At 41.7% G+C, this 26,310-nt stretch overlaps 1 protein-coding gene across 46 annotated transcripts in view; it reads left to right on the top strand.

The window, feature by feature from the left end:
* Positions 1 to 11,908: 11,908 nt before the first annotated feature.
* The window catches only part of RIMS1 (regulating synaptic membrane exocytosis 1), a 319,116-nt gene continuing 304,714 nt past the window's right edge, over positions 11,909 to 26,310 (top strand). For all 46 annotated transcript variants that reach the window (XM_051615426.1, XM_051615425.1, XM_051615461.1 and 43 more), the window contains exon 1: positions 11,909 to 12,327. In XM_051615426.1, the coding sequence (XP_051471386.1) occupies positions 12,164 to 12,327 (164 nt within the window). In that variant the 5' untranslated portion in view covers positions 11,909 to 12,163. The remainder of the gene's footprint in view (positions 12,328 to 26,310) is intronic.

Raw genomic sequence — 26,310 nt, 5'->3', positions numbered from 1 at the left:
GGCAAATACCTTGCAATAACATGAATTATATCCTAAGCCTGTGTAGTGTATATAAAACTGTAAACTACAATGTGCCGTGCCCATACATTACATCTCTTCTGCTGGTTTGCTCCAGAACAGTTACATAAATTAAGCTATAGTGGTGGGACAGTTAATAATACTGAGACAGCTTTAGTATAATATCTATGATTTCCTTGAGCCTCTCTCCATTATCACCAACACTTTTCTGGTTTGTGATGCCTCAGATGAATTCTCCAAGGACAGCCGATCCTGTCAATTCTCACAACACAAATGGATTTACCTTTGCATTGACAACTATCTCTGGCCCTCAGAAAGAAGTTCTTTTATTTTTAAGGCTAATAGCTTTGGCTTCTGGTTTCTTGATTTTTCCTTTGTGGTACAGCCACTAGATTGAGAACAACATGGGGTTAAAAATCAAAGTGTAAAAAATGCAGATACCTTAAAACAAGGTGAGAAGGCTGACAACAATCCTTTCCAAAGAACTGAAATTTGTATTTGCCTCCTTGCTGACCAAAGCTTTTCTCTAATAGTCTCTCATCAGCCTTCCTATGTGCTGTAGTGCCACCAGTTAAAAGGACAAACATCTACATAGGCCTTTTAACCCTCTTCCACAGCAAAGTATAAGGGCCCATTTAGTCTGGCATCCATTTTGTTAGTTTCTACCAGCAGCAGCTGGTGGGTTACTCTGGGGTTTTCTTCAGAGCATCTGTCTTGAGTCAGGTCACTATAAAAAATTTAACAAACATCTTTTACAGGCTTGGCTTGAGCTTTTTTAAATAAGGAAATATCATCTATCTCCAATCTAACAAAGGTTTTGTTTCCATTCTGTCAATGCAGAAGATATATTAAACATTGCATTTAATGAGATATTGAACATCAATTTGTTCCTAGTGTATACAGGAGCAGGCTGTGCTTAGAAAACATATCACTTGGTTTTGCTTTACTCCATGGGCTGAATAAAAGTTGTTTTTTCATAATAAAATATGTATTTCTTCATTTTGGACAGCAATAAAATGGACTAGACTATAGACTGCATCTTAGCTAATATTGGAATGGAGGAAGACAGGCTGGGCGATTGTGTAGCCCTTGAAATGTGAAGCTAATTTTGTGGAGGATTATTTAAGGGAAAAAAAGAAAAAAGCCGACTAGTAAGAACATTAAAACTGCCATATTGATTCAAAACGAAGGTCCCTCTAGCCAATATACTGCCTCAAATAGTGATCAGAAGTTGACATTTAGGGAAGAATAAGAACCATTTAAGTATATATGGTTGTTTCGCTCAATACTCTTTCAGCTTCTTACTGTTTTAAGCTTAAAGATTTCTGTTTACTTAGCAACTCTTCATGAATCATTCTTCCAAGTACTTCTCCCTCTGAAATGACATAAACTTCTATTCACAATGTCTTTTTAAAGGATTTCCACAGGTCTTGTACCTGATGTCTGAGGAACCATCATCACAAGCTTTATTTGAGGACTCCTAATGTCCCTGGAAGAGATAGTGAATAGTTGATCTCTATCCACTTCAGTCATATTACTTATGATTTTGTAGATCTCTATTATATCCATTATATATATATTTTTTTTAGAATCCCAGCCCATTGAATCATTAATTTTAGAGAAGCCATTGTGTACTATTTGATCAACAAATGTGTCCTTCTCTGAATCTCTTTTAAACTCCTTAAATGAGACCAGAACTGCAAATGGTATTCAAAGTATAAGAAATGTGCATTTATTTACAGATGTAACTGTGATTTCTGTCTAGTTCTTTACTACTTTCCTAATAGTTCCTAGCGTTTGATTTACTTTTTGACTGCTGCTGAGCACTGGGATGGTGCTTTCTTGGAACTATTTATCTTAACCCCAAAATCTCACCTTTGAGGGGCAATGGTCAGGTCACACTCCACTATTTGATATATGAAGCTAAGATTGTTTTTTATCACACCATTTCACGAAACACTTTATTGCTTTGTCATGAAGTCTCATAAGATCTTTCAGCTACTGTATGTTCAAATGTTGACCTTATTAAGTTGATAACTGCATCATTAGAAAACTTTGAAATATCACCTCTTGTCTCTTTTTCCAGGTCATTTGTAGCTATGCAAAAGTATGTGGGTCTCAGCACAGAATTCTGTCCAACTCTTATTCCTTTATTGTGAATTTTGACTATAAATTCCTATTGTGTTTTACTTGTAGCTGTGTTTATTCTGCTTGAAGAGAAGGCTAAAGGGAAATCTAATCGCTTTGTTTGGCTTCTTAAAATGAGATTACAGAGAATCCAGAGGTAGATTCTTCTCAAAGGTTCACAATGAAAGGAGACGAGGCGACAGACATGAGTTGCTGCAAGGGAAATTCTGACTGGAATAAGAAAGACTTGCTTCACATTGCACCAAAACACCCAAAGAGTTTGTGGGATTTCTGTCCTTCAGGATATCCAAAGCTGACTGTTCATGATCTTGAGCCAACTTATCTAAGGTGTAAGCTGGCATTACTTTGAGCAAGAGGTTGGACCATTCAAACCTAAATTACTGCATGATTCTATGCATTTAAGATATGATTTCCTCTTCTCCCTTGGCTGTCCAGTATCCTTTCTTGAAGGATATTGCCAAGGTCTTTTGGAAGTCCCAGTAAAATACATCAACAAGATCACACAGAACCAGATACTTGCTGACCACTTCAGAAAACACCAAGAGGTTTACAAGGCAGAGCCATATTTTCTCTTTTCAAGATCATAGTCATCTTCAGGTGTGAATAAAAATTGCCATTAGTAATTCACCTGTTTTCTCTTGAAGTTTATAGGTGAATTCCACTCAATGTTTTTTGTCACTTTAAATTTTGTTTCTTTGAATTACAATCCCTTCCAAAGCTGCTTCAGTTTTCAGACAAAGGTTCAATGAGTTCCCCTTAAAATAGGTTGCTTGTGTTGTAAGATCCTATTTTTTCTATAATGAACCTGGATGCCAATCATCTGTTTATCTTCTCTGCAATAGTCCTGTCCTCTCTGAATGCTCCTTTTCTACTCCGGTTAGGGAAGTGCTACAAAATGAGTGCCAGATATTTGCTGCTGATGTCCTAGGAGAATAATTTAGTACTAATTTTAGTTCTTTTAGGAAGCTACACCTCCAGATCTTTCTTGGTCTTGATTATATTTACATATTTAATCTACCCAAATTTATTACTCTTTTCATTTTGTTTGAATACAACTTCAGATTTTTAATTTGTGCTTTCTTAACCCTAACAACCCAGCTTAGCCATTTCATTTCCTTTGCCAGTTTCCAAGCTTCTCCTAATACAGAGTATAAAATGTTTTTGTGCTCCCACTTGGGTATTCTTCAGCCTCCACACCACCTGTAGCTTAATTCTCTGTTGCCCAACTGATGGCACAACTGTGGGGAAGGTTTTGGCCTCTTGCTTTTTTTGTGTCTTGGATGCTAGATCTGAGGAATGATTATTATCACACAGTTGTGCTTCCAGAGGAAATTTTGAAACACGTCTATGTAATTTTCTTGTGAAGGGTTTTATTTCCTCTTGTGGAGTTGATAACCAGCTGATCCATAAAAGAATCACTGACAATTTCACCTATGGTGAAGTTTCGCTCTTCTACATGGAGGTAACTGAAGTAACCAAATACCAACTCTCTGACTTCTTCCAGCTTAACGCAGCCTGTCTCAGCATCTAGTTGGGAGGCTGGTAGTACTGACCCCTTTTAGAGTCTTCCTCTTCAGGTCTGGCTTTTCAGTCCAGCTTCTGTGCTATTTGTTGAGGTGGTTACTTTGTTCATTCAATTTGATCCCAAGCTCTGTCTAAACATTTAATTCTATTGTAGAGGTGACAAAGTATACTTTTCCCATCCCTTTATATTTTTTACAGTAGTATTACAGAATTCCACTGGCTATCTTCCATCAGCAAGACAGGAGGAAGAAAAGCAGCTGTAATTGATAGCTGTTCAATCACATAATCAGTAGTCTTTTATCTAATTTCTTTGCTTTCAGGGCTGCATTGGAGCTTATGGTGTGTTTTGACCCTGAAGCTTCCTGCTATCCTTCCTCTACTAATACAAACATCTCAGTTCCATCTTCTGTTTCTCTGCTACTCTGTTGAGGCCAAATGCTCTAACCTTCTTTGCAAATTCACTAATTCTACTTAATTTTCCTCATCACGATTATCTTCTAACCTGGCACTTTGATTTTGTCTTTAGCCCGGAGGGCAACAATACTGACTGTAACGGAAGACTTTTTTATACTTGTAAAAATATTCTCCTCTCTAATTATGCCTTAACCACAAAAAGTGTTTCAACAGATATTATTCTGATTCTATTCTTAACACAAAACTACACTTACATAGATATCCCTTTCCAAGTCAAATCTCAGGTATTGACCTAAGGTCACAGAGTCCAGTACAGAATCTCATATAGCCTGAGAAAGGGAAAAAAAACAACTAGGTAGAATTTCATCTTTTCTTTCAGCATTTCAGTTTTCAGGGTTACTTGCAAAATAGTTTGAGAATATAATTTTTTTACAAGAAAAGGACTATTGGAGACCATTAAGAAGTAATTTTAGGATCATAATCTCCAGACATCAATGAATTATTTACTTCAAACTTCATCAGTTTTTCATTTAGGAAACATGGAACTTTATATAAACTGTTGTATTGTATTGTTGAAAGTTGAAACAAGATTATTTAGGGCAAAGCTTTTGACTGGAACATACTGATTTAACTGCCATAATTGTGAATTTTCTCCCTCTTTACAGATTGTTTTTTCCTTATGCATGAAAAAGTATGTGTGTACCTAGACTCAGAACCAATAGGGAGGACTGGATATATAAACCATAGATATTTAATACATAAATAAGAATATTATGTTGCATCTTTTTGGTAACAAAAATAACATGTCGAAAGAGAAAAAGAAACAGCTGGTTTCCAGATGGATATTGAAATAAGTACTTTAAAGCCCCTATTTAAACTCACCTGTTTTACTCTGTATTGCAGTGGACAACAAGCACTCAGTCTTTGTTTGACTCAACAACTAAGGGAAGACTAAGGTGAGTATCTACTTAACTTATGTTAATGTAACTCTGTTATTCGGCTTGACTGTAAGAGCAGCCTAAGATGTGAGAGGCAGATGAATAGTTAGACCACAGGAATGGGATGTGACCCTTTACAGTTTTCCTCTCATTTCTAGCAGCTCACTTGATTACTTGAATAATGTCTCTTACTCAGTCTGTGCCTCCCCCTCCCCAGTGATACAGATGGTCCAGCTGGCTGAGAACTAGGTGATTTTTTTTTTCTTTTTATCTGGGTACTAAATTTGAACAGCAAAAATCCAAATTATTTGTAAAACTAATATTCCCAGAAATGTTGTTTTGTGATTATCACAACATCATTTTCCATTCTTTCTCTTTAATACAGTTGTGCCTCTTATACTGAAGTATTTAACTTCTTAAACACAATATATATGTCACATTTTGTTCATCAGTGGTTGCTTTTTCATAACAGCATAATATAAAGTTCAAACAAAATGAATCAAACCAACATTATCAAAATGAAAAAAACTCTGCACCACAGAAACAAAATACTTTTTCTTCAGTTAAACAATGCAGTAGATGCTGATACATTTCTGATGAATGCTTTCGTTTTGATGAAACTACATTTTGTTTAAAGTAATTAACTCCCTACACATATTGGTTTTATGACATCTGGTTGTTCTGGCATCTCATCTGACATTTTCTTCTTTCATAGGTAATAATATTTTGTCTGTCTGTCCTATTTCCTTCTCTTTTCCACAAATGCATCACTCCTCTTACAAATATCCTCTCAATTCCACATTATTTCAAGCACTCTTTTCTCTCAGGTTGTCTAACTGATTAAAATAGTAACATTAAGTTCAAAGCAACTGTTCCCAGGCTGTACTTAGCTTGAATTTTGTTGTTTTTGAAGCTCAAAAGTCTATTTGCCTTTAAGTTTGTTCATATTTTCTAATTATTTCAATTGGATAATTGGAAGTATTTTCTGCTACAAACTTTGCCTCACTACTTATTAAGGTTAACACAAAACTCTTGTGCCTGGTTTAGTAATAATACTAAGTTTCTTTTACAGTATCTTCCAATTTATGAATAGACAAGGATGCATGAGAGTGTGATGAAGTTGCAATGGATTGCAAGACAGAACTTGCCATAACACATCTTCCACTCTAGGAAAAGCTCTGGAGAATGACACCTTCCTCTCCTCACTGCCATCTTCTTACCTGACCTTTCTTTACAGCCTGTCTGGGGAAGCAGGTGTTTACTGCCAATTAGGTTTGATAAAACAGTAGGAGTTTCTTATATTCTCTTGACAAGGGTATTTCTGGGCTGATGGCAGCTGTTGGAGGGCTTCTGGCTACATGGACAGCATTAGATCTCAGTGTATTAAGAACTCATTTAATTTGGTGATTTAGATAATTTAGATGTTGCCCTTATTGTACTCTCTGTTGCAGTTATAGTGTGAATATTCAATACTTCATTGAATATTTTCTTTTGGAGTAAAAACATTAGTAAGATACTTTAATTGGCAGCAAATATATTTTTAAAAACCCCAAATTTATATATTATAATGCTAACTACATATACTTTCTATCTATAGGGTACTTTACTAATTATATTAAAACTGTTCAGCAAAACCACTGGAGCAACAAAAAATTCTTATTCCATAATTATAGAAAATGTTGTGTTACTTCACTGCTTGAACTGAATAATTGCTTTTCCAAGTGCCAGATTGCTGACTAAGAGTATTGGGCTTGAGTTTCTTCTGTCTGAGCCATAGCACTTCTCAGCCTTTCTGACAGATGTAAAAAGATATTACAAACACAGGGTCTTTCTGTACAATGGCCTTATGCAGGGTTCTCCTGAACTGAATGGGATTGCATTTGCTTGAGTGATCAGCTTTAGACAGTAAGTCCAGAAGATTAAAAAAAACAAACACAAACAGATGATGACTTTTTGTGGTGTAGGGTGATGTGGTGTCAGTTCCACCATTTTTGCACTTTCTTCTAGTTAAAGAGAAAAAACGGAAATTAATCTCAGTACTTTGGAAAATGTAAAACCTTGTTGTACTTCTGGGTTAAAAAGTAATTATTAACAGACACATTTGGAAAATAGTCAGACTGAAATAAAAATAAACTCATAACAGATTTGAATCAGACAGGAGTTTGCAAATGCACTGTCACACCTAAGAGGGTGTGTGATTTGGAGCTGCACATACAGAAGCATCATGTCACTGAGGAGGAAGGTGACAGTTCCTGTTTAGACTTTTTTGGCAAGCTGCACCTGAAGGATGGGATGATTTTCTGGAAACTGCCATGCCAGAAATACACAGCTAAACAGGAGAGAACTGAGAGGAGCAAAGGGAATAATTAGAGACCTGTGGGGGTGGGACAAGATTTCTAATCTCTTTTTTTTTTTTAAAGCAAGCAAGCTATGCAATCACACAGTTTTTCTGTCAGTACTCCAGCACTAACATTTGAATCTTTTGACCAATTTCAAAGAAGGCTGACAAAAAGGGAGAGGCCTAAAAACACTGAGCTCCTGCAGGTTTTATGAAAATCAGCAGCCAGTTAGAAAAGACTCAGATTTGTGCATCCACTGAAGAACAGGTGGAAGTGCGAACTCAGCTGCATTATCTGACACAAGATAATACAAAGCTGTCATCCAAAACCAGGGTCCATAATGTTTGCTTCCAATGGAACTGCTAGTTTGTTGGAGTCTTCCTTCCTTCCTTCCTTCCTTCCTTCCTTCCTTCCTTCCTTCCTTCCTTCCTTCCTTCCTTCCTTCCTTCCTTCCTTCCTTCCTTCCTTCCTTCCTTCCTTCCTTCCTTCCTTCCTTCCTTCCTTCCTTCCTTCCTTCCTTCCTTCCTTCCTTCCTTCCTTCCTTCCTTCCTTCCTTCCTTCCTTCCTTCCTTCCTTCCTTTCCTTCCTTCCTTTCCTTTCCATGTTTTTGTCTGCCTTGAAAAGGACATTTCTTCTCATGCTAGAGATGGCTGTGACCGTCTCTCTCTTAAAATACTGCAGTACCACCAAACTTAAATAAATGAAAAATAGTGAGTCAGATGCCAAAACAAAAACTGCTCTTGAAAACCATGATCAGCAAATAAAAGAGATTTTACTGTGAAATTGGTCTTTGAAGTTTTAAAATTCCTTCAACTTCTTCTTGAATGAGACAGAAGTCACAGTGCCCCATTTTTAATAACTTATTGTGATAAATTACTTTGAGCCCTTGATGCTACAGGGTATTTCATCCTTACTGGCTGTCCATGAGATGCTAAATGCCCTCAGACTGAAAACTCCTCCACAACTTTCACTATCCCTGGTCTCCTGTGAGTCTGAAAGAGCACCACTCTTCTAGGGAAGGAACCTACAGGAAAACACTCTGAATTGTTTGTTTCCAGCTTCTTCTTTCAGTTTGCCTCAAGCAAGAAAACAGACAATCACGACTGCTCACAGCTAGACTAACAGAAAGAGCTTGAAAAGGGAGTTTTAGTGGGATTGAGAAATTTAAACATAGCCTTTGGACAATCTGAAAGGAAGATACTAGGGAGAAGCAAAGTTCCTAAGAATGAAGAAAGGTCTAGGACCATAAAGAAATATGCATCTGTCATGCATGGGGCATACGTGGATACTCATTGTTATGAACTGAGAAGATCACAGATTCTGTTATAGTGACTGGCTTCTTAAATTTAAGACATTAATTTACCTGATATGTTAATAACAGCTGTATTGATTTTCCAATTCTAGATTTGACACCAGTTTTTTCTAGACAGGACTTCAAAGAAGAGTTAATAGGATGCAGGTCAGTGACAAGACTTTGCGCCCCTTCCCCAGGCAGGGGGCTTTCTTACTAACAGAGAAAGTCTCTTCAAGGCTCTTGTATCATTCCAGCTTCAGAATACGACATATTGAACTGGTCTAGACTTGCCATGCATTGTTGGTTGGATGACAGTGCCAGGTATTACATCTTTGCAAAGCAAATGTGGGCCAATCAGAAGATGACCAGTGAAGGTTACAATAGCTGCATCTCTTAATATAACCCTATGAAAACTGAAGTCAATGTTATAATTTCTTCTACTTTTCTCCCTGGAAAAATTCATTGTACAAAAATATCATAAAATCATTTGTTGTGCCTAAGACTTTATAGGCATTAGGAAAAGCAATGCCAGAAGGCTGAGAGAGGTGATCCTTCCCTTCTGCACAGGCTGCTCAGAGTGTGGAGTCTCCATCCTTGGCGACACTCAAAAGCCATCTGGACATGGACATGGGCAACCTGCTCTAGCTGACCCTGCTTGAACAAGGAGGCTGGACTAGATGACCTCCCAGAGGTCCTTTCCAACCTAAACAATTGTGTGATTCTGTGCTTTTCAGTAACACAGCAACGCAATATTGTCTTGGTGCAAGTCCACACTCCAACTTCCATAATTTTTTTTAACCATTACTCTGCAAAAGCTTTCAGCTTTCCCTTTTTCAGTGATAAGAAAATATATATAAAGTCCTCTCATATTCTTTGTAATCATCTTGTCTTTCACACACAACAGTAAGAATCCATGTGCTTGATGCAGCATACAGTAAGGAAGAAAATAATACAGCACAGACATACATGTGACTGTGTCAGTAATTAATAAGCAGAAAGGTGAGTGGGATAACCTCATACAATGATTTCTACATAGAATTATCATGGAGACACTTGGGTCTCTTTTGTTTAGGTAAGCCTTAAAGCAGTGATTCTTCAACACTAGGCCCATTGCTCTAGTGAATATGTTGTCGCAGTTACTTGAGCTACATCTTTAATGGGCATATGCAGGCTTAAATTATCCGAAAGAGTGTGGTATCTGTGGGTACCTATAACAACTTAATCATCGTGTCTTTTATTACCATTCCTGTCATGGTCAAGCTTTAGTTGTTTTTGATACTCATCATATGGTGTATGGTATCACCTTCTTCTCATCATCTTTTCAATTTTGCTTCCTTCACTTTTGAGTTGGCTGCCATACTTTTCTCTCCTGGTAATGAATGGATAAATCCTTTAGCATCAGCCTGTAACATGAAGGCTATCATCCCTGCTGGTCGCAGATGGTGGGAAAGGATTTTATTGATTTGTTAGTACTTTGCTAGGAGGATTACATCTAGCAGTAATAACATGGCCAGGCCCTGGGAAAAATCACCATGTGAGTTAGCGGAGGGTCTGTGTCTTTAACTGAGTGTGACATTACAGTATTTACCAGCCCTTTGCTTATTAACACCAGTTTTATCTCTTCTGAGCCATCTGTCCGTCATTCAAGTTTAAGTTTCCTTAATGTGCTGGAAGAGTTGAGAGATTCACTTTCTGTACTGAACTTGGACATTACCATTCAAAAGTTCTGGTGGTCACAGTAGTGCATATGATTTTTTTTTTCCTGTTTAATTTGTGTTATCAAATACTGTCCTACAGAAAACCTCTTGGGGGGACATGAGCAGATGGCCACAGTAATTCCTCTCAAATTCAAAGGGTCATGAAGGCTCATAGCTCCCAGAATTTGCATGAGAGGTATGAGTGTGGCTGGCTGAAAGCTGGTCCCTCTCCCTCTTCCAAACCTGGCAAGTTTGGCAGCAAGAAGCACTGAACAGTGCCAGCATAGATTTTTTTCCATTGGTTCAGATGATCTCTCTAGAAACCAGAGCTGCTGCCATGCTGTGACCTCGGCAGAAGCGTGATTGAAACATCTGAAGTGTCAGTCCGTGTTAGTGGTAATTCCCATTCTGTTTGAAAGTGCTGTTTTCTCTATATTTCAGCTTTGTGTTTCTAAGTAGACAGAACAATTTAATTCACTGATAGGTATGCGTTTGAGGTAGGGACCCTTCAGAGCTACAGGCACAGGTTCTTGGCCAGTGAATTATATGCAGATGATCTCCTGTAGAGAAGGGCTGTTATGTTCATTGCCAGCTCCCCCAAACCAAGCTGCTTAAAGCTGGTAGATCAGAAATCGATAGGGAAGCTCTCGCTGTCTAGAGGTGATGTTTTGCTTAATTGCTCACTACGCCCTCAGCTTCACAGTCGGCACTGTGGCACGTCGCATGGCCAGCTTCGGTGGGTCACAGCAGAGCAAAAGCGAGTCTGACAGATGAGGGCAGTTAAGAGCACTTGCCACCCTTGCCACCTCATGGAAGGTGTGAAGGGACCATGGCGCGGGTGACACTGACAGTGTAAGAGGCATATGAAGAAAGTGCTGAAGCATGGGACTCCACGGAAGGGACGGTCGAGTGGTGACAGGGCTGGCTCCGGGCAAGGGAGCTGCAGCTGGAGCCCCAGGGGCCGGGGAGCGAGCACGGCTCACGCCCGACAGAGCAGCGGCAGCACCGGGAGCTCAGGGCTTCCCCAGCGCCTCAGGCCAACCTGCAGCAAGCCCGCAGCCCGGCTCCCCAGCCGCTGCCCCTTCCCACGGGTGTTCCCCACCGAGGGCCAGACGGCAGCCCCGGCCGGGACTCGGGCGAGTTCCCGGCCCCGACCTGCGGTGCGGAAACCTGACGAGGAGGACGGCAGCGCCGGCGCCAACGCCGTGAAGGTGCGGCCGGCCCGGGTGCCCGGCGCGGGCAGGGGCAGAGGCAGGGGCAGGGGCAGAGGCAGAGGCAGGGGCAGGCAGCGCTGCCGCCCGTGAGGCAGCGGCGGGCGCCTGGGACTCCGCCTCACCGGCACCGAACTCCCCCTCCCTCCTGCCTTCGCCAGGCTCGCAGCAGCGGAGCATTTCGGCGGCAGCACCCGCCCTTCCCGGCCGGCCCGCACCGCCCCCCCGGCCACCCCCCGCTCTCTCACGCAGCCCGCCAGCGGCGATCGGCAGCCCCTCCGCGCCACGGCACCCCCGCCCCGCACGCCCACCGCCGGGAGGATGGGCTGCGGGCGGCGGCACGGCAGCCTCCGAGCTCCCTGAAGCCGCGGAAACAAAGGGAGCAAGCAGCAGCAGCCGGGCCGGGGTGGATGCAAGCAACCATGAAAGGCTGGGTCTCCGCCTCCTCCTCCGCTGCTGCCAGAGAGCTGCCGGCTGCTGCTGCTGCTGCTCGGAGGACTACACTGTGAAGGGGGCGGAGGAGAGGCTGGCTTGGTTTGCCGTGCAAAGGTAGAAGGTGTAAGGGAGAGGCGGAAAGAAAATGTCTTCTTCGGTGGGGCCCCGCGGCCCTCGCCCGCCCACGGTGCCCCCCCCGATGCAGGAGCTGCCCGACCTGAGCCACCTGACAGAGGAAGAGAGGAACATCATTATGGCAGTGATGGACCGGCAGAAAGAAGAGGAGGAGAAAGAAGAGGCCATGCTCAAGTAAGCAGACGCCAGTCATTCATTCATTCGGGCACTCATTCATGCGCCGATCGCCGGCGGGCGGGAGCGGCCGCTGCCACCGCGGGAACCGGCCGGAGCCCGGGGCCGGCTTCGCCCAGCTCGGCGGGCCGCCCCGCGGGGATTCTTCGCCGGGGCTGCCGCTGCGAAGCCCTGGTCCCGCTCCACTCCCGACGCAGAACTTCCTCCTCCCCGGCTGTCCTCCCCCACCCCGGGCAGCTCCTCCCGAGGCAGAGCTGCTGGGGGGGGGGAGCCCGACACAGCGGGACGGAGCGGGACGGCGGCCCGCCCCGAGGGAGCCCGCGGCAAAGGGCGGGCGGAGGGGCGGACGGAAACCCCGACATGGGGGTTAGGGGCGAGGTGGGATTCCTTTGGGGTCCCCAAAACCCCGCCTCTGTCAGGAGGGGCCGCTGGGTGGGGTTTCCCTGCGTGCGGGAGCCTCGGCGGCTGCCGTGCTGCCTCCGCCCGGCTCGGCCCCCGCTCCCGCCCGCCGCGGGGCTGGGGCGGGTGCCCCCGACAGCCGCCCCGCGCCCCGACAGCCGCCCCGCGCCCCCGCCCCGAGCGCCGCTCCACGCGCGGCCCCGACAGCCGCTCCGTGTCCCCGCCCCGGCTGCCGGAGGGCAGCGGCTGGGAGGCAGCTTGCAGCGGGGACGGCAGGGCGTTCGTAATTAGGAAATAAATGCAATTAGTCGCACTGTTCGTTACGGAGGGGAAGCGTGCGTGCGTGCGTGCTGGCGGGACGGTGGGGGAGTGGGTTTATCCCGCTGCCGGTGGCACAGGGAGGGGGCGTGGGGAGGTGCCATGTTTGGAATCCAAGTCCCCACAGCCTCTTTTGAACCTTTTCTCTCTCGTCTCTCCCCCATCCTTGCCCAGCAGCGCATGTGACCACATTTTCTAGCCTCCTCCGTCAATAGGAGGCTTCAAACGTAACGTTACCGAATTGCCTGCTGCGAGTGATGAGAATAAACAGATTGAATCTGTGGCCTGTGGAGGAGAATCAGGGTTTCTCCTCTTCTGACTCCTCGTCAGGCCTGTTCACTCTGGGGGTGAAACGGTAGGAGAGGTGACTGGAATACGTGCAAACCTCTGACGTTACCCAGAGAGGTGTATCCTGCCCTCACTGTCATCTGGTCGCACACACCTGTGCTGGGAAGGGGTGCTCGGAAGGTGTGATGTGGTCTGGGTATTTCTTTTGGCAGCATCAGAAATACCCACTTGAACGATGTAGGTGCCGGCTGTTCCCTGTGGCTGTCTCTGACCGATGGACACACCAAACCCCTGCAGGCTCCGGCTTCGGCCCCGCGCCTTGTGCGTGGTGCGGCTGGGACAGCGTTTCAGTGTATTGCTGTCTCCGGCCCTTCCCATCGGCTGCTGGATCTGGATTTTTGCAGGGGCTACTAGAGGTGATTGCAGTGGCGGGTGCTGAGGCCCAGCTGCCAGCGTTGCGTAGCGCTGAGGAGCCGGCTGGCAGGTGCTGTTTGCATCTCTGCCCAGGATGAGGAGTTCAGTTTGCTGTTGCTGCTCGCTACGCTTGGGGTGTGGCTAGTCTTGGAGGTGGGGTGGTTGAAACAAGAAGCGTTCTGTGAAAATGGGTTGTGTTAGTCAGTGTGGGGAAACTAAGTGAAGGATCCTTCCTCAGCTTCTATTTATCAGAAAACAATTCAAAAGAGTAGCTCAGAGGCTCTAACTACATTTATCCTTCTTCTGTTCCTTTTGCTCCAGCACAGCTACTTGCCTATGAATATTTAGCTTTTATTCAGTGAGGATTACTAGTTCTGTGGTGATGTTGTAGAGTAATGCTACAATTCTTACAGTCACTGCAAGAATGAACTTTTGTTGGTAGAGGTGGTAATTTCTCAGCCCTATTCCTGTTAACATGGGGCAGAAGATAAATTTTTCTCCTATTTTTAATCCCAATTTTTTTTCTTCTGTTGCATTAGCATTTCTGAATTCTGGCCTGATAGTTTATTTTCTGCGAGATTATGAAAATCTTAAGCAGTTTTACTAAATGAATTTAGGACACTTTAAATACAAGCTTTTTAAGAGAGAAAAACATTTGCTTCATTAATTCAACTTGAAATTAATTTAAATTATCTTCAAAGGTTTGAGATACCTAAAGTTAAAACTTTGTTAGAGCAGTTCTTTCAAATAATGAGAATAAGAGTCTAGGCTCTTCATTGGTATGGGAAATTTTGATTTTAAATATTTTTTTTCTTTAAATAAAGAACCAGAAATTAATAGAAAATACACTGGGAAACTTACAAACCTGTAAACTCACTTTAGCTAGATCGTTGGTTTTCAAAAATTAGGTCACAGCAAATAGTTTTTATATGGATGATTCTTTGGCTTTTACAGAGAGCCACAAGATTTTCTAATACCATTTGCCTTTTTTGTATGCTGAGCATTTACTTCCTTTTTGTGACAAGTCAGACACATCTTTCCAGAGAGTAACTCTTACACAATTGGGTTGGAGACAAGAATTTACTTCCATAATTTTGCAGTTCTGTTACAAATATACAATGGTCCTGTCCAGATGACACAGCTGTATTACAAAAGTCACCATCCCTTCCTGTTATTTTCAGGAAAAGTTTTTCTGATTATCCAAACGTCTCAGCAAAACCCGCCACCGGTTTTTATATAAAACCACCTGGTGGAGAAATGTTTCCGTCTGTAACACCCACATGCCAATCTGTAGTGTGCCCTGTAAGTGAAGCTGATTTGTGTTGCAAACTAGGCTACCTCCAATTCTGGGCTCATCAGAGGCCGGATACGTGCTGACTCATGAATCATAAGGCCAAAAAAAAAAAAGGTGCAGCATTTCTGTCCTGTTTCGGACATCCTGATAGCAGTACCAGTTTCTAAAATGGTGCTTGTAATTTTCCTTCCCAGCATTCCTCATGGCAGAAAACTTTAGGAAAAAATATTGGTTAAACTGTATTCTTCACAGGATGGTCATAAAATCGTGGATCCAAGGGAGTTTGAGGTGGTACTGTGAGTAGACTGTATGGATTTCAGGAGAAGTGAAAGCAATTAGGGTCATTAGTAAAGAGGCAGTGTCCCTCTCCTCTGGGTCTGTACCTCTCTGTCTTCCTGAGCCCTGTTTCTGACTGAGCTAAAAGCCTTCTTGTAAAGCCTCTCTGCCGGTTCACGCTGACATCAGCAGGCACTGCAGCGTGCCAGCCTGGGAGCAGGGTGCTGCTCACAGGAGCAGGGCTATGGGCGATGTGATGCTTTCCCTGCTTGCTTTGCTTTGAAACTGCCTGCTCATCTCCTTCCAGGAACTTGCCTGATCTGTCAGTTTGTTGGCCCACGGAGCTTCCTTCAGCAGCCTGGGGCTCACTGAGCTGGTCACACCCTTAGGATTAGGGCACGCAATTTGTACTGGACAGCACGACTTTCTTTTTCTAGGAATACCTGGCCAGTGGCAGAGACCTCATAGTCTCCTTACTCTTCCAATATCAGATTTCATACTGCTGTGTGTGGTTTGTCGAAGGGGAGTGTTCTGCTATCCTGTAACCTGTTGCAGACCTTGGCACAAATGTGTTGAGGATTTAAGGCTTTTGTGAAGGTTCCTCCTTTTGCCTTTTTTTTTTAGTGAACAGGTGTATCTTGGCCTGAGGAACACTGTAACGTTAGCTGCTTTGCTTTGAAATTGCCTTTACATCCAAAGATGGGTTTTACATTCCTGGTATAATAGGGCCAGTGTCACCAGGTACTCCTGAGACAATATCCATGCCTTCATGCAGTGAAGTGTAGTCCCAGTCTGGTGTATGGCCCTGAAGACTCAAATCCACATATGCACTTTGATGCTTACCTGGGACTAAGTAGAAACTGACACATCATGAATGCAGTCCATCTGAGAAGCTGGGTGTTACTGTGTGTCTAGGGCGTATAGGACAGAAGCATGTGAGTGCCTTGACTGCTGTCTTGCTTGCTGTCTGTCTTATGCCTGTCTGTTTTGGAGTCACAAACTACAAAGTCATATGCTTAAGTCCTCTGAAAGACCTGATGCAGTACCTCTGTAACGCATCACAGCAATGGCCACTTTCTTAACATGTAGGGGACAGTCAGTGTTACTGCTTCCAGCTACCTTAAGTGTAATAGCCTGGTTGTTAGGAGGTGGTTACCTAGGCCAAATACACTTACCAGCCTGAAGAAACTGTGTTCTAGACAAATGCCATTAGTGGAAACAGTTTTACTCCCCATAAAGAGAAGAATGAGAAGTTTATGGGCCCAGGAGCCTAACTCAGTGTCAAGCCCTATAGAAAGAGCACTCCTTGCAGAGGAGCTGTCTTACTGTTCTACTATATGGTTCTGGTTACTCGGGGCTGTTAATGTAGCCTTTTTCAAAAAGTCAGGGAAGTTTAAAATACAGAGAGGTCTGGGTGTAGGAAGCAGGTACTTCTCCCATCCAGATGAATTGTCAGTCTTGTCTTGGGGCTTCAGAACTTTGCCTTTTTGTTCTGTATGATTGGGAGAACTTCATCTTCCAGCCTGCTACACCTTTGACAGTAGCATGTTGAGTAGGTGGGGCTTTACCATGGTAGACTCGTTCACTCTTGTGACCCTGTTTCACACTGACTGTGCCAGATTTTGTGGGTGTCTTTGAAGACTGTACTCTCTAGCAGCTCTTTTAATTGGAGCTTGGCCTTACAGACCCAAGCTTCTGCTGCTCCTGTATGAATCAATCTTTGCGTAGGACAGTGCTAGAGTCTGCCATGGCTTCCTCTGCAGACTAGTTCACATTGAAGGCTTTTTGTTCTGTTTTACATAGTAGATACTCCTGTAGCTGAAAGGGAAGAGGTTCATGTTCAGAGGCTGATGTGTTTAGCCTGAAGTCCAGATACAGCTCTACAGATGATTCTGATGTGACTAACAAATTGTGAGGAAGCATGAGAGGGAACATTTTCAATGAGGCTGAGGAGAGAAACAAACCATCATTTTCTAAAACGAAGGCAGAAAAAAACCCCAAAACATTTTAAAGGAAAAATAGTTTAAAAGTTTAAAGTGTACATTCAAACGTTAGATAACCTGATACAACTATATTGTTTATGTTTCTAAGGTGCCTTTAAATAAAACAACCCCAGTTAATGTACAGCAAATTGCAACCAGAGACACATCACAGAACTATTCATATTTATATGTATGTACTTCAGATGATGTTTGCTTATGTGCAGTTGTGTGCCTTCTCTCACTGGGTAAGTACTAAGTGCAAATCATGGCAGCTGTGAAGAGAGCTAATTGAGTTCCAGTTCTGTTCTCTTGCAGACTCTCACAGTCCAACAGGGCCATACATTGGGAGAGCCAAAGTGCTTTCCTCCCACTCTGGTGGACAGAAGCTTATCAAAGGCAGAACAGCTGTATATCAACCTTAGGCAAGTTTTGGCCAGAAATGAGGAGAAGGTTCCTAGTTACTATGGCAGTCATTTTCTGGAGCAAATTTAAGTGAGGACAAAAGCTCCTGCTGCCCTTCTCATGAGATTTAACAAGGCTGTGTAAGAGATTGTTTGCAAAGGTAGTGGCAATGTTATGAAGCTTAACTCAGAGACACAGGAGGTTATTTGTAGTTTTCTAACTCTAATGGAGTAGCTTCAGTGGAGAGGCTAGCAGGTACTTCAAACCCTCCCAGATCTTAAGATTGTTATTTCAAGATTTGCCATAGTAGTGGCAGTTAATAATTAGGGAGAAGTTGATTCTAAGACCCTATTTTGGCCATCTAGTGTGGCATACGAACTTGGTGTGCAAGCCTTATGAGGAGCAGCTGAGAGAACTGGGGTTGTTTAGCCTGGAGAAAAGGAGGCTGACAGGAGACCTTATTGCTTTCTACAACTACCTGAAAGGAGGTTGAAACGAGGTGGGGGTTGGTCCCAAGCAGCAAGTGATAGGACAGGAAGAAATGGGTTCCAGTTGCTGCAGGGGAAGTTCAGATTGGATATTAGAAGAAACTTTTTCACTGAAAGGGTAATCAAACACTGGAATAGGCTGCCCAGGGAGGTGGTTGAATCACCATCCCTGGAGGTGTTTAAAAGACTTGTAGATGGTACATGGTTTAAGCACTGGACTTGGTAGAGTTAGGTTAATGGTTGGCAGAATTAGGCCATGGTTGGACTAGATGATCTTAAAGGTCTTTTCCAACCAGAACGATTCTGTAATTTTGTGATGTTAGTAGAATTCATGTCCCTAAAATCAACAGGGATATTGGAGCTGCTTGCTTTTCAGGGGTGCCAAATCCTGAAGTCACTTGCAGTTGGTGAGAACCTCTGTTTCAGAGATCTCAAGATAATCCCTATATAGTTTCCTGTGTGCACTGGAAGCTTTGAGCCTGAAGTGCTAGCTGTGTAACTCTGAAGAATACCAGACTGGCCAGGAGGCAAGTGCTCTTAACCAGTTTCCTGGAGTTTGTTGCCATCACGGTTTCTAAAACTTGAACCACACCTAACGTTGTCAGAAAACACTGAATACTGTTCAAAACACAGTGACAGGGGCTGCCACCCTTATTTCGTATAGTACTTACGGGCAAATAAGGAAGTAGAGTTCTAAGACGTTTTGCCTCTTCCTGGCAGTGCCAGCTCTGATCCTGACACTTGAGTGTACAAATCCGTGGTGAAAGGATTTTATGCCTGTAGGACTGCAGGTGTCTGGAGATTGTCTAAACCAAACCTTTACTCAGATCAGGGTCACCTACAGCTGGCAGCCCGGGACTGTGTGCAGATGGCTTTTGAATGTCTCCAAGGTCAGAGAGTCCACAGCCTTTTCCAGTGTTCAGCCACCCTCACAGTAAAAAGTGTTTTTCAGATGTTCAGATGGCACACCTCCTGTGTTTCAGATGTGTGTATTGCCACTGATTCTGTTACTGGGCACCTCTGAGAAGAGTTTGGCTATGCTTTCTTTATTCTTCCCCACTGGGGATCCATATACATAAGATCCCTCTGAGCCTTCTCTTCTCCAGGCTGAACAGTCCCCACTCTGTCAGCTTTTCTTCGTGTGACACACTTCAGTCCCTTAACTGTCTCTGTGGCTCGTGGCTGCACTTGTTCCAGTACGTCCATGTCTTCCTTGTGCTGAGGAGCCTAGAACTAGACTTGCATCCAGATGTGGCTTCACCAGTGCCGAGTCAGAGAGGGAAGATCACCTCTCTTGATCTGTGGCAATTCTTTTCCAGTGCAGCCCAGGATGGTGTTTCCTTTTGGCCAGCGGAAACATCAGAAGGAACTTAACAGCATTTGAAGCTTTAGGGGTGTGGCCAGAAAGGTGTCCTGATCAAAGGAAACAACTGTGGTGACCTCAGAATTGCAAGGAGGGTTTTAATGACTTTCAGGGAATTTCAGAGAACTGGTAGTGAGTTTTAAGCAGGAAGGTGGACTGAGTAGTCAAAGAAGACTATTATATACAGTCAAAATGTATTCACAACTGCACACAGTCATGCAGTAAAGAAATTATAAGACAATCATTGTCTCTTCTACTGGTGGGCCAACTTGCTGCCAATGCAGGAGCAGGAGACTGTCAGCAGAAAACAGAAGATTCATAGGGATTTCTCCAAAAGCTATAGAGGAGTGGGAGGTGCTAAGGGATGACAGGCAGTAGTGAACATCACTACCATGTTGGAGACATGGGCTTCAGATCTGCACATGTTGAAATTTCAGAAGGTCTGAAGTACAGACTTTCATCCAGAGTCCCTTTTAGTCCCCAGTTTCAGTGGTTTTATTGAAATGCACAGGGTGTTATTTCTATGCGTGCATCTTTCCACATGATTCTGCTTGATACAAGAAGCTTCCAAAGCTTCATGACCAGCTTTGTCAGACGTTGCACTCACACTTCCTGACTCAGAAGTGTGTGACTCTACCAGTTCATGGGCATTATCTGTGCCCTGCAGAAGGGTCAAGACAAAGACTGGGTGAAAGAACATGATCTCTGGGCAGGAACTTCCCAAAGTACTGAGTTGTTATAAACCCAGCTCTTTAGAGGAATTATGCAGAAAACACCTCTTCTCTAGAGGGAGAGAGCAGCCTCCCTTTTTTTTTTTTGTTGTTTTGTTTGTTTTGTTTGTTTGATTTTGTTTTGTTTTGTGTTTGTTTTGTTATGGCTTTTGTGGAAAATAGCAGAGGAGAACAACCTTAAGAGAGATTTAAAATTCTCAAGTCTTGTAGATTTTATTTCTGAAGACTAATGGGAAGTATTTTTTGCATCCTTGGAGACAGGAAAGCAATTAAAAGATGTAGCAAGTTTTCTTCATCAGGTGGCTACTAAGCATTTTAAGACTTGAACTTAATACTTTAAGAAAAGGCTACTTTGAAATACTGCTGCACTTTGTATTCAGACTTGTTGGGATGCAGGCATTATTCAAGATGGAAAATGACAAAGTTGAAACTTTATTTTTGGTTGCCAATAGTTAGAGCCAGTTACAGTTTCTAGCCCATTTTAACTTCTTCAGTCTGCCCTCTTATTCCCTCTGCATTTTCCTTGTCCCCTGGGCTTATGAGTTTTAGTAAATAGATGCTGGCATGCAATTATATTTTGGGGGAAAAAGCTTGAGTGCTTGCAGTTTGAGTTTTAATTCCCAGTGGTGATAAAACATACAAGAAAATACTGCACAATCATTTACAACACATGGTGGTTTCATTCTGCTCTTTGGAAATACTTGCATTTAATTCACAATTACTGTATGATTTACCCAAGTCAGATCCATATATTTGATCTATAAGGATGCAGATAGCTTATCAGGTCTCTGCATCTGTCAAGAGTTACAATTGTTTTATCCCTTCTTTTATACTTCACAGGTATGATAAACATTATGCAATGTTTATGGTGTTTCCTAGTTTTGGAATCTAGGCAGTAAATGTTAGTCATGGTTATTTTTGGTTTTCACAGCCAACAGTAGAAAAGAATACCACTTTCAGTTTGTTCTAAGTTACTTTGCTGTGATAATTTGCACAACACTATATAGGTTGGCATACACAATTGCTTGTAACTGAAGTAATCATTCTCAGAATTTGATTTCACATTAGATACTCATGTCCAGAGAGAGTTTTAAACAAGAAAGCCATGTTCCAAATATAATTTCTGGCACTGTTACAGAGGCAAGAAAAGCTAGTTGCAATTTTCAGAATAATGACACACACAAAACCATTCATACATTTGCCACTTCAAAGTTATGAAGAGACACAGCACGATGAATAGCTGTTTCCAGACAGTTCTAGATTGAATTAGAACATCTATTCTGGAAGTCGTTTCAGAGTTTGTTCACATCAGGTGTCTTACTTTCAGTGTCAGGACTTTGTGCACTTTGCCTGTGGCAAGCGTTGTCCATACTGCTGAACACAGGGGAGCATGGCTGCCCGTCCATGTTTTTTTCAGGTATCTGTAATAATAATGGGTAGTTTTCGAAATCTCCTAAGTTTTTGGTTTATCCTCCCTATATTAAACCCCTTCGGAATCACTGAAGATTAGTGTATGCCCTGAGAGTTGCTTTTTGATCAAGGGTGAACGTAGCAGGTAGAGCTACACTTTCTAAGGATGACAGGGGTGGGCCGCACAAATTAACAGCTTCAAATTTTGATGATCTGAGCTGTAACCAGGGAACAATTTTCTCTGTATTTAGGGCTTTAGATAAACAACAGATTCTAGTTATAGTGATGGTTTAAATGCCTCGCATCAAAATACAGTTCTTTACCTTAAGGTCTTAAATTCAGAGTTATTTTTTAATCTTCATGATATGAAATTTATTAGGACATTGCTCATGAATGCAACACAATCCAACCATGCTCTTTTAGTGTAAGTACTATTATATTGCAAAGACAAAGTCTACTACTCTTTTAGCAAGCAACAGAGCACTCTGTTTGTTCTGAGAATTGCTAATGGAAGTCTTCACATGCTTGAATGACCTAAGTGTGAAGTGTCTTCTCAAGTGTTTCTCGTGGTTACCAATACTGCATACTCTGAATTGATCAAATAAGGAAATTATGTACCCAGAAGTCTGTCTACGTCTTGTACTAGCAGGTCTAATAAAAGATCCTGCTTTTTTTTTTTTTTTTTTTTTTTAATTTTTTTTACAAACCTAGTTTGGCCTGTGAGCCTAGCAAGCATTACAAATTTTGTAGCCACTGCACATGAAGATTGTGTCTACAGTTCTGTGAAATACATATAAATTTTAAAGTCTTTTAATATTTTGTGAATGTTTCAAAATCATATCAATAAAGTAGGATTTTGTAATATTTATATTGAGACATCATTATCTTTCCTGATATTTAGCAAACTTACAGTCCTATGCTATACAAACAATCCAAAGATTTAACTGTGGGCTATTTTCATCAGTATATATTAATTGTGTGGAAATATTCTACAGATCAACTGATTAATAACAGGACTTTTGAGAGAAATGACAAGCAGTTTATATAACAAAAGGCCCTTCTGGAACTGGATGATTGAATATGTTTAATTGTGTTTCAAGCCATGATTTGTTAGTGTAACTGTTTTGTTTTGATGATTCCATTGGTCTTGAAAAAAGCATCAAGACCTACACAAAATGAGACATAGTGGCTGTCTGAGCTTTCTAATATATTTTCTTTACACAATTTTTTAGCACTTTCATGTACTATGCAAGCAGTCATTTTTCATATATATTCATCATTCTCTAATTTTTTAATTAGCCTTTCATATGTAGTTATTTCAAAATAAAGCCATTATGCTCTTGCATATTTGCATTATTAACCTTAGAATCAGTGTGGTATTTGCCATCAGCAGGCTAAATTTTGTACTGATTAAATTAAATTGCACAGATGTAGGTCAAAAGGTAACGTGAAAGCTTGAGCAACAAAAGGATGTGAGCAATTTACAAGTATTTTAGTTACTTGGGTGATAACTCTCTGTTGTACTGTTATTTCTTGCAAAAACTTGGACATTGTTTGACAAACTTCAGTTATACAGTTTAATGTTTTGCCAGCTTTGTGTTTTTAGCTGTTGCTTGCTAAAAGACACAGAACAGGAAGGCAGCTGGTTGATGTAGTACACAATGCACGAGGCTAGGCAGCTGAGAAGAAGGGACAGAATTTATGAGAACTCTAGACCATCCTAGTTTATTGATTTTGGCCCTGGATGTCACCTGCAAAGTATCAGGGTAATGGGGTTTGCACTTTATGGATGAGAATTAGAAGAAATTTTGTATGTGTATATATGCTTGATCCTATGAAAATGGAAGCAGGCAGTACAGAAATATGTACAAGCTGTTTTATGGACTTCAGTTGCAGTATTATGTTGCTTAGCATCAGTTGAAATAAGCAGAGTGCATTGATAAAATGTGATCAGGAGCTGAAAATGTGGAACAATGTTATCTTCAGTGGTATCATGGGGAAAGGTGACAGGGTTGAACAAGTTGCTGCAGTGGACCAGCAAACCATTGTATTATTCTGGTCCTGTGACTGTGCTGAGTTTGATTAACTTTGGTGAATTCTCTGCCTTGGAACAGGTGTCACTGAAGGTACATCTGTTAACTGGAGTGAGACTTAAGTGTTGCTCAGTCTGTTTAGATGGGATACATCCTTGTAAGTCTTGTATTTTGCGGAAAGAAGCACATTTTTCTCAATTCGTTCAGTAATTGTTCAGGTACTCTCCAAGCTTTACACAGAAAGTAAACTTCAGAGGAGTTAAACCAAGACATAGCCACCTACATTTCTGGAAAAAAACCCAACATTTATCACTGTTCAAAAGTGTATCTGTATTTTTAAAATAATTTTGTGTTGTGTATACCCCTCATTTCCTGCAGCCTTAACTGTTACTTTTGTTTTCCTCTGCTTTCTTCAAAAAGCTGTTTGTCAATATACTCACAGAAAGGAGCTGTACTCACTCAGAGGGGGAGATTGCAGTGTTAGGTGAATTGATTCCAATAGCCTATATGTAAAACAGTGTGTAAATTCCTTGGAGATTAAACACACAGTACATTTTTCTTCTATTTCAAAGCAAAATTAGATATTGATTTTTTAATGAGAAATCTATTCTAAGAATATAGAACCTCACTAACATATTACAATTCTTGTATTTTGTGTTTTTAGGTTATTTGATATTGATTGTAGTTTTTAAATGTAAAAGCTCTCACATTTATAAGGAAAATCTCTTCATAAATTATTTTGAAATTTTTCTGGTGAAACTACGTTAGCAAAACATCCTCCATTTAAAAAAGTATCTTTCAAACAATTCTATGCTATAAAATAACTTTCACTAGGAACTGTTTGGGCTGGACTGACTGGTTCAGGGAATCAGCACTGAATTTACAGATTTGTTCACCTGAGACATCTTTTTTTTCCATGGCAATGTTTCAGGTCCTAAGCTGGACAGGTTTTAAATGGTCCTTGTGGAAAAGAAGCTGGGAAGTTCTAGTTATGTGGCAGATGAGACAGTGCTCTCTCTTTCATCCAACCAGGGTGATCAGATTCTCTCTTTCCTGGTATCTATCCTATATGGGATCAAAATTAAAAAACCTTAGGATTCCTTGAGGTAAAGTAAAATTAATAAAATTAACAATATGAGGGAAGAATCTTGAGAGCAGCAGCAACAGTAGTGCTTCCTATTATGGACAAGGTTTGTCCTCTTATTTTTTTTTAGAGTTTGCAGTTTGGGAATGCTTCCAGCTCTCTCCTGACAGAATTTATGGTCAAGTATGCTTTTTTTCTGTCTGCATTTAAGTGTTTGCCATATTTCTCTGAAATCAAGACCTTGTCGGTGTGATTCATAGTTTCTGTCACCTTCTGTTGGATGACTGCAACATCCTGTACATGAGATTACCCTTGAAGACCGTCCTGTTGATTTTTTATTTTCTATTTTTCTTCTTCCTTTTGCATGTATTCCAGCTTAAAGCAGAGCTTTCCTTCCTGTGTACAGGTAGGAGAATGGAGGTCAACTGAGACCACAGAAAAAAATGTTCTGAAAGTAGGGAAGACAGGGTACTTCCACATATAGCATTAGCGGACACCCCTTAAATTTGAGAGCTTTCTATGAAAGCCAAAGTTTGATGAACTTTCTGCGAGGGCAACTCATTTATTATGTGGAAGTTGCAGAGGTGGAAAGGGACTGATTTTCCTGGCAATTTACTTAATGGTGTAAAATACCAGGTGTTAAATTTTGAAGACAGGCCCTTGCATGTCTGGCATTCATAAATAAACCAAGGAAATCAATAAGTGACTTCAGCTACTGCCACCTTTTGACTCCTTTGTCAGAGACCAAGAACTGAATGAACAAGAAAATTAAAAGTGTTGTCCCTGAAGTAAAAGGAAAAATAGTTTTTCTTCCAGGCTAAAGCTGAGGCTACTGAGAAGATGGGAAAGATTTTTCTGCTGTGTTACCATAGTTTGAATCTAGGTGTATACAGGCTTTTATGCTCTGAAGTTGTGACCTTCTTCTTTGGTATCAAGATGTTTGTCCTTCCGAGAGCTGCATTCCAGGACTGTCAGTCTCCTATTTTTTATTAGTTCCCAAAATATGTTTTATTACATATTGTAAACCTGAGAAGTACTACTACTGTCTCCGTTCACTAGAAAACAGTTCAAATTATGCCCCATAATACTGTGGTCCTTCCCAGCTGAATTCTAAACCAATTTGTAAAAGTTCACGTGTCTTTATCTCCTAATATATTTTTCATTACAGCTTTCAACTTTACTTACTTTCCAGATCTTTAAATCATCTTGGTTGCACCAATATATATTATACACATATATCTTACCCATTGCATATGATGTAGGTAGTACATCACAGTTTGATCTCTCGTATTTCAGGAACACGTGCAGTTGTTTTATGAAGTTGAGTTACAGAGACATTCTATACATACTAAATAGCCTTTCTGTTTAAGGTGAGCTTCCTGGAAAAACTGTAATGCAACTGCAGTGCTGTTCTGTGCAAAAGTCACGCGCAGTTCATGAAATGTTGCTAATGTTGAACTGTGGTTGGTGTTCAGAGATGCTAAGCACTGTCCTGTTGTGG

Source organism: Apus apus, chromosome 3, assembly GCF_020740795.1.
Source record: "Apus apus isolate bApuApu2 chromosome 3, bApuApu2.pri.cur, whole genome shotgun sequence".
NCBI lineage: Eukaryota > Metazoa > Chordata > Aves > Apodiformes > Apodidae > Apus > Apus apus.
This window is presented reverse-complemented; position numbering and strand designations above follow the sequence as displayed.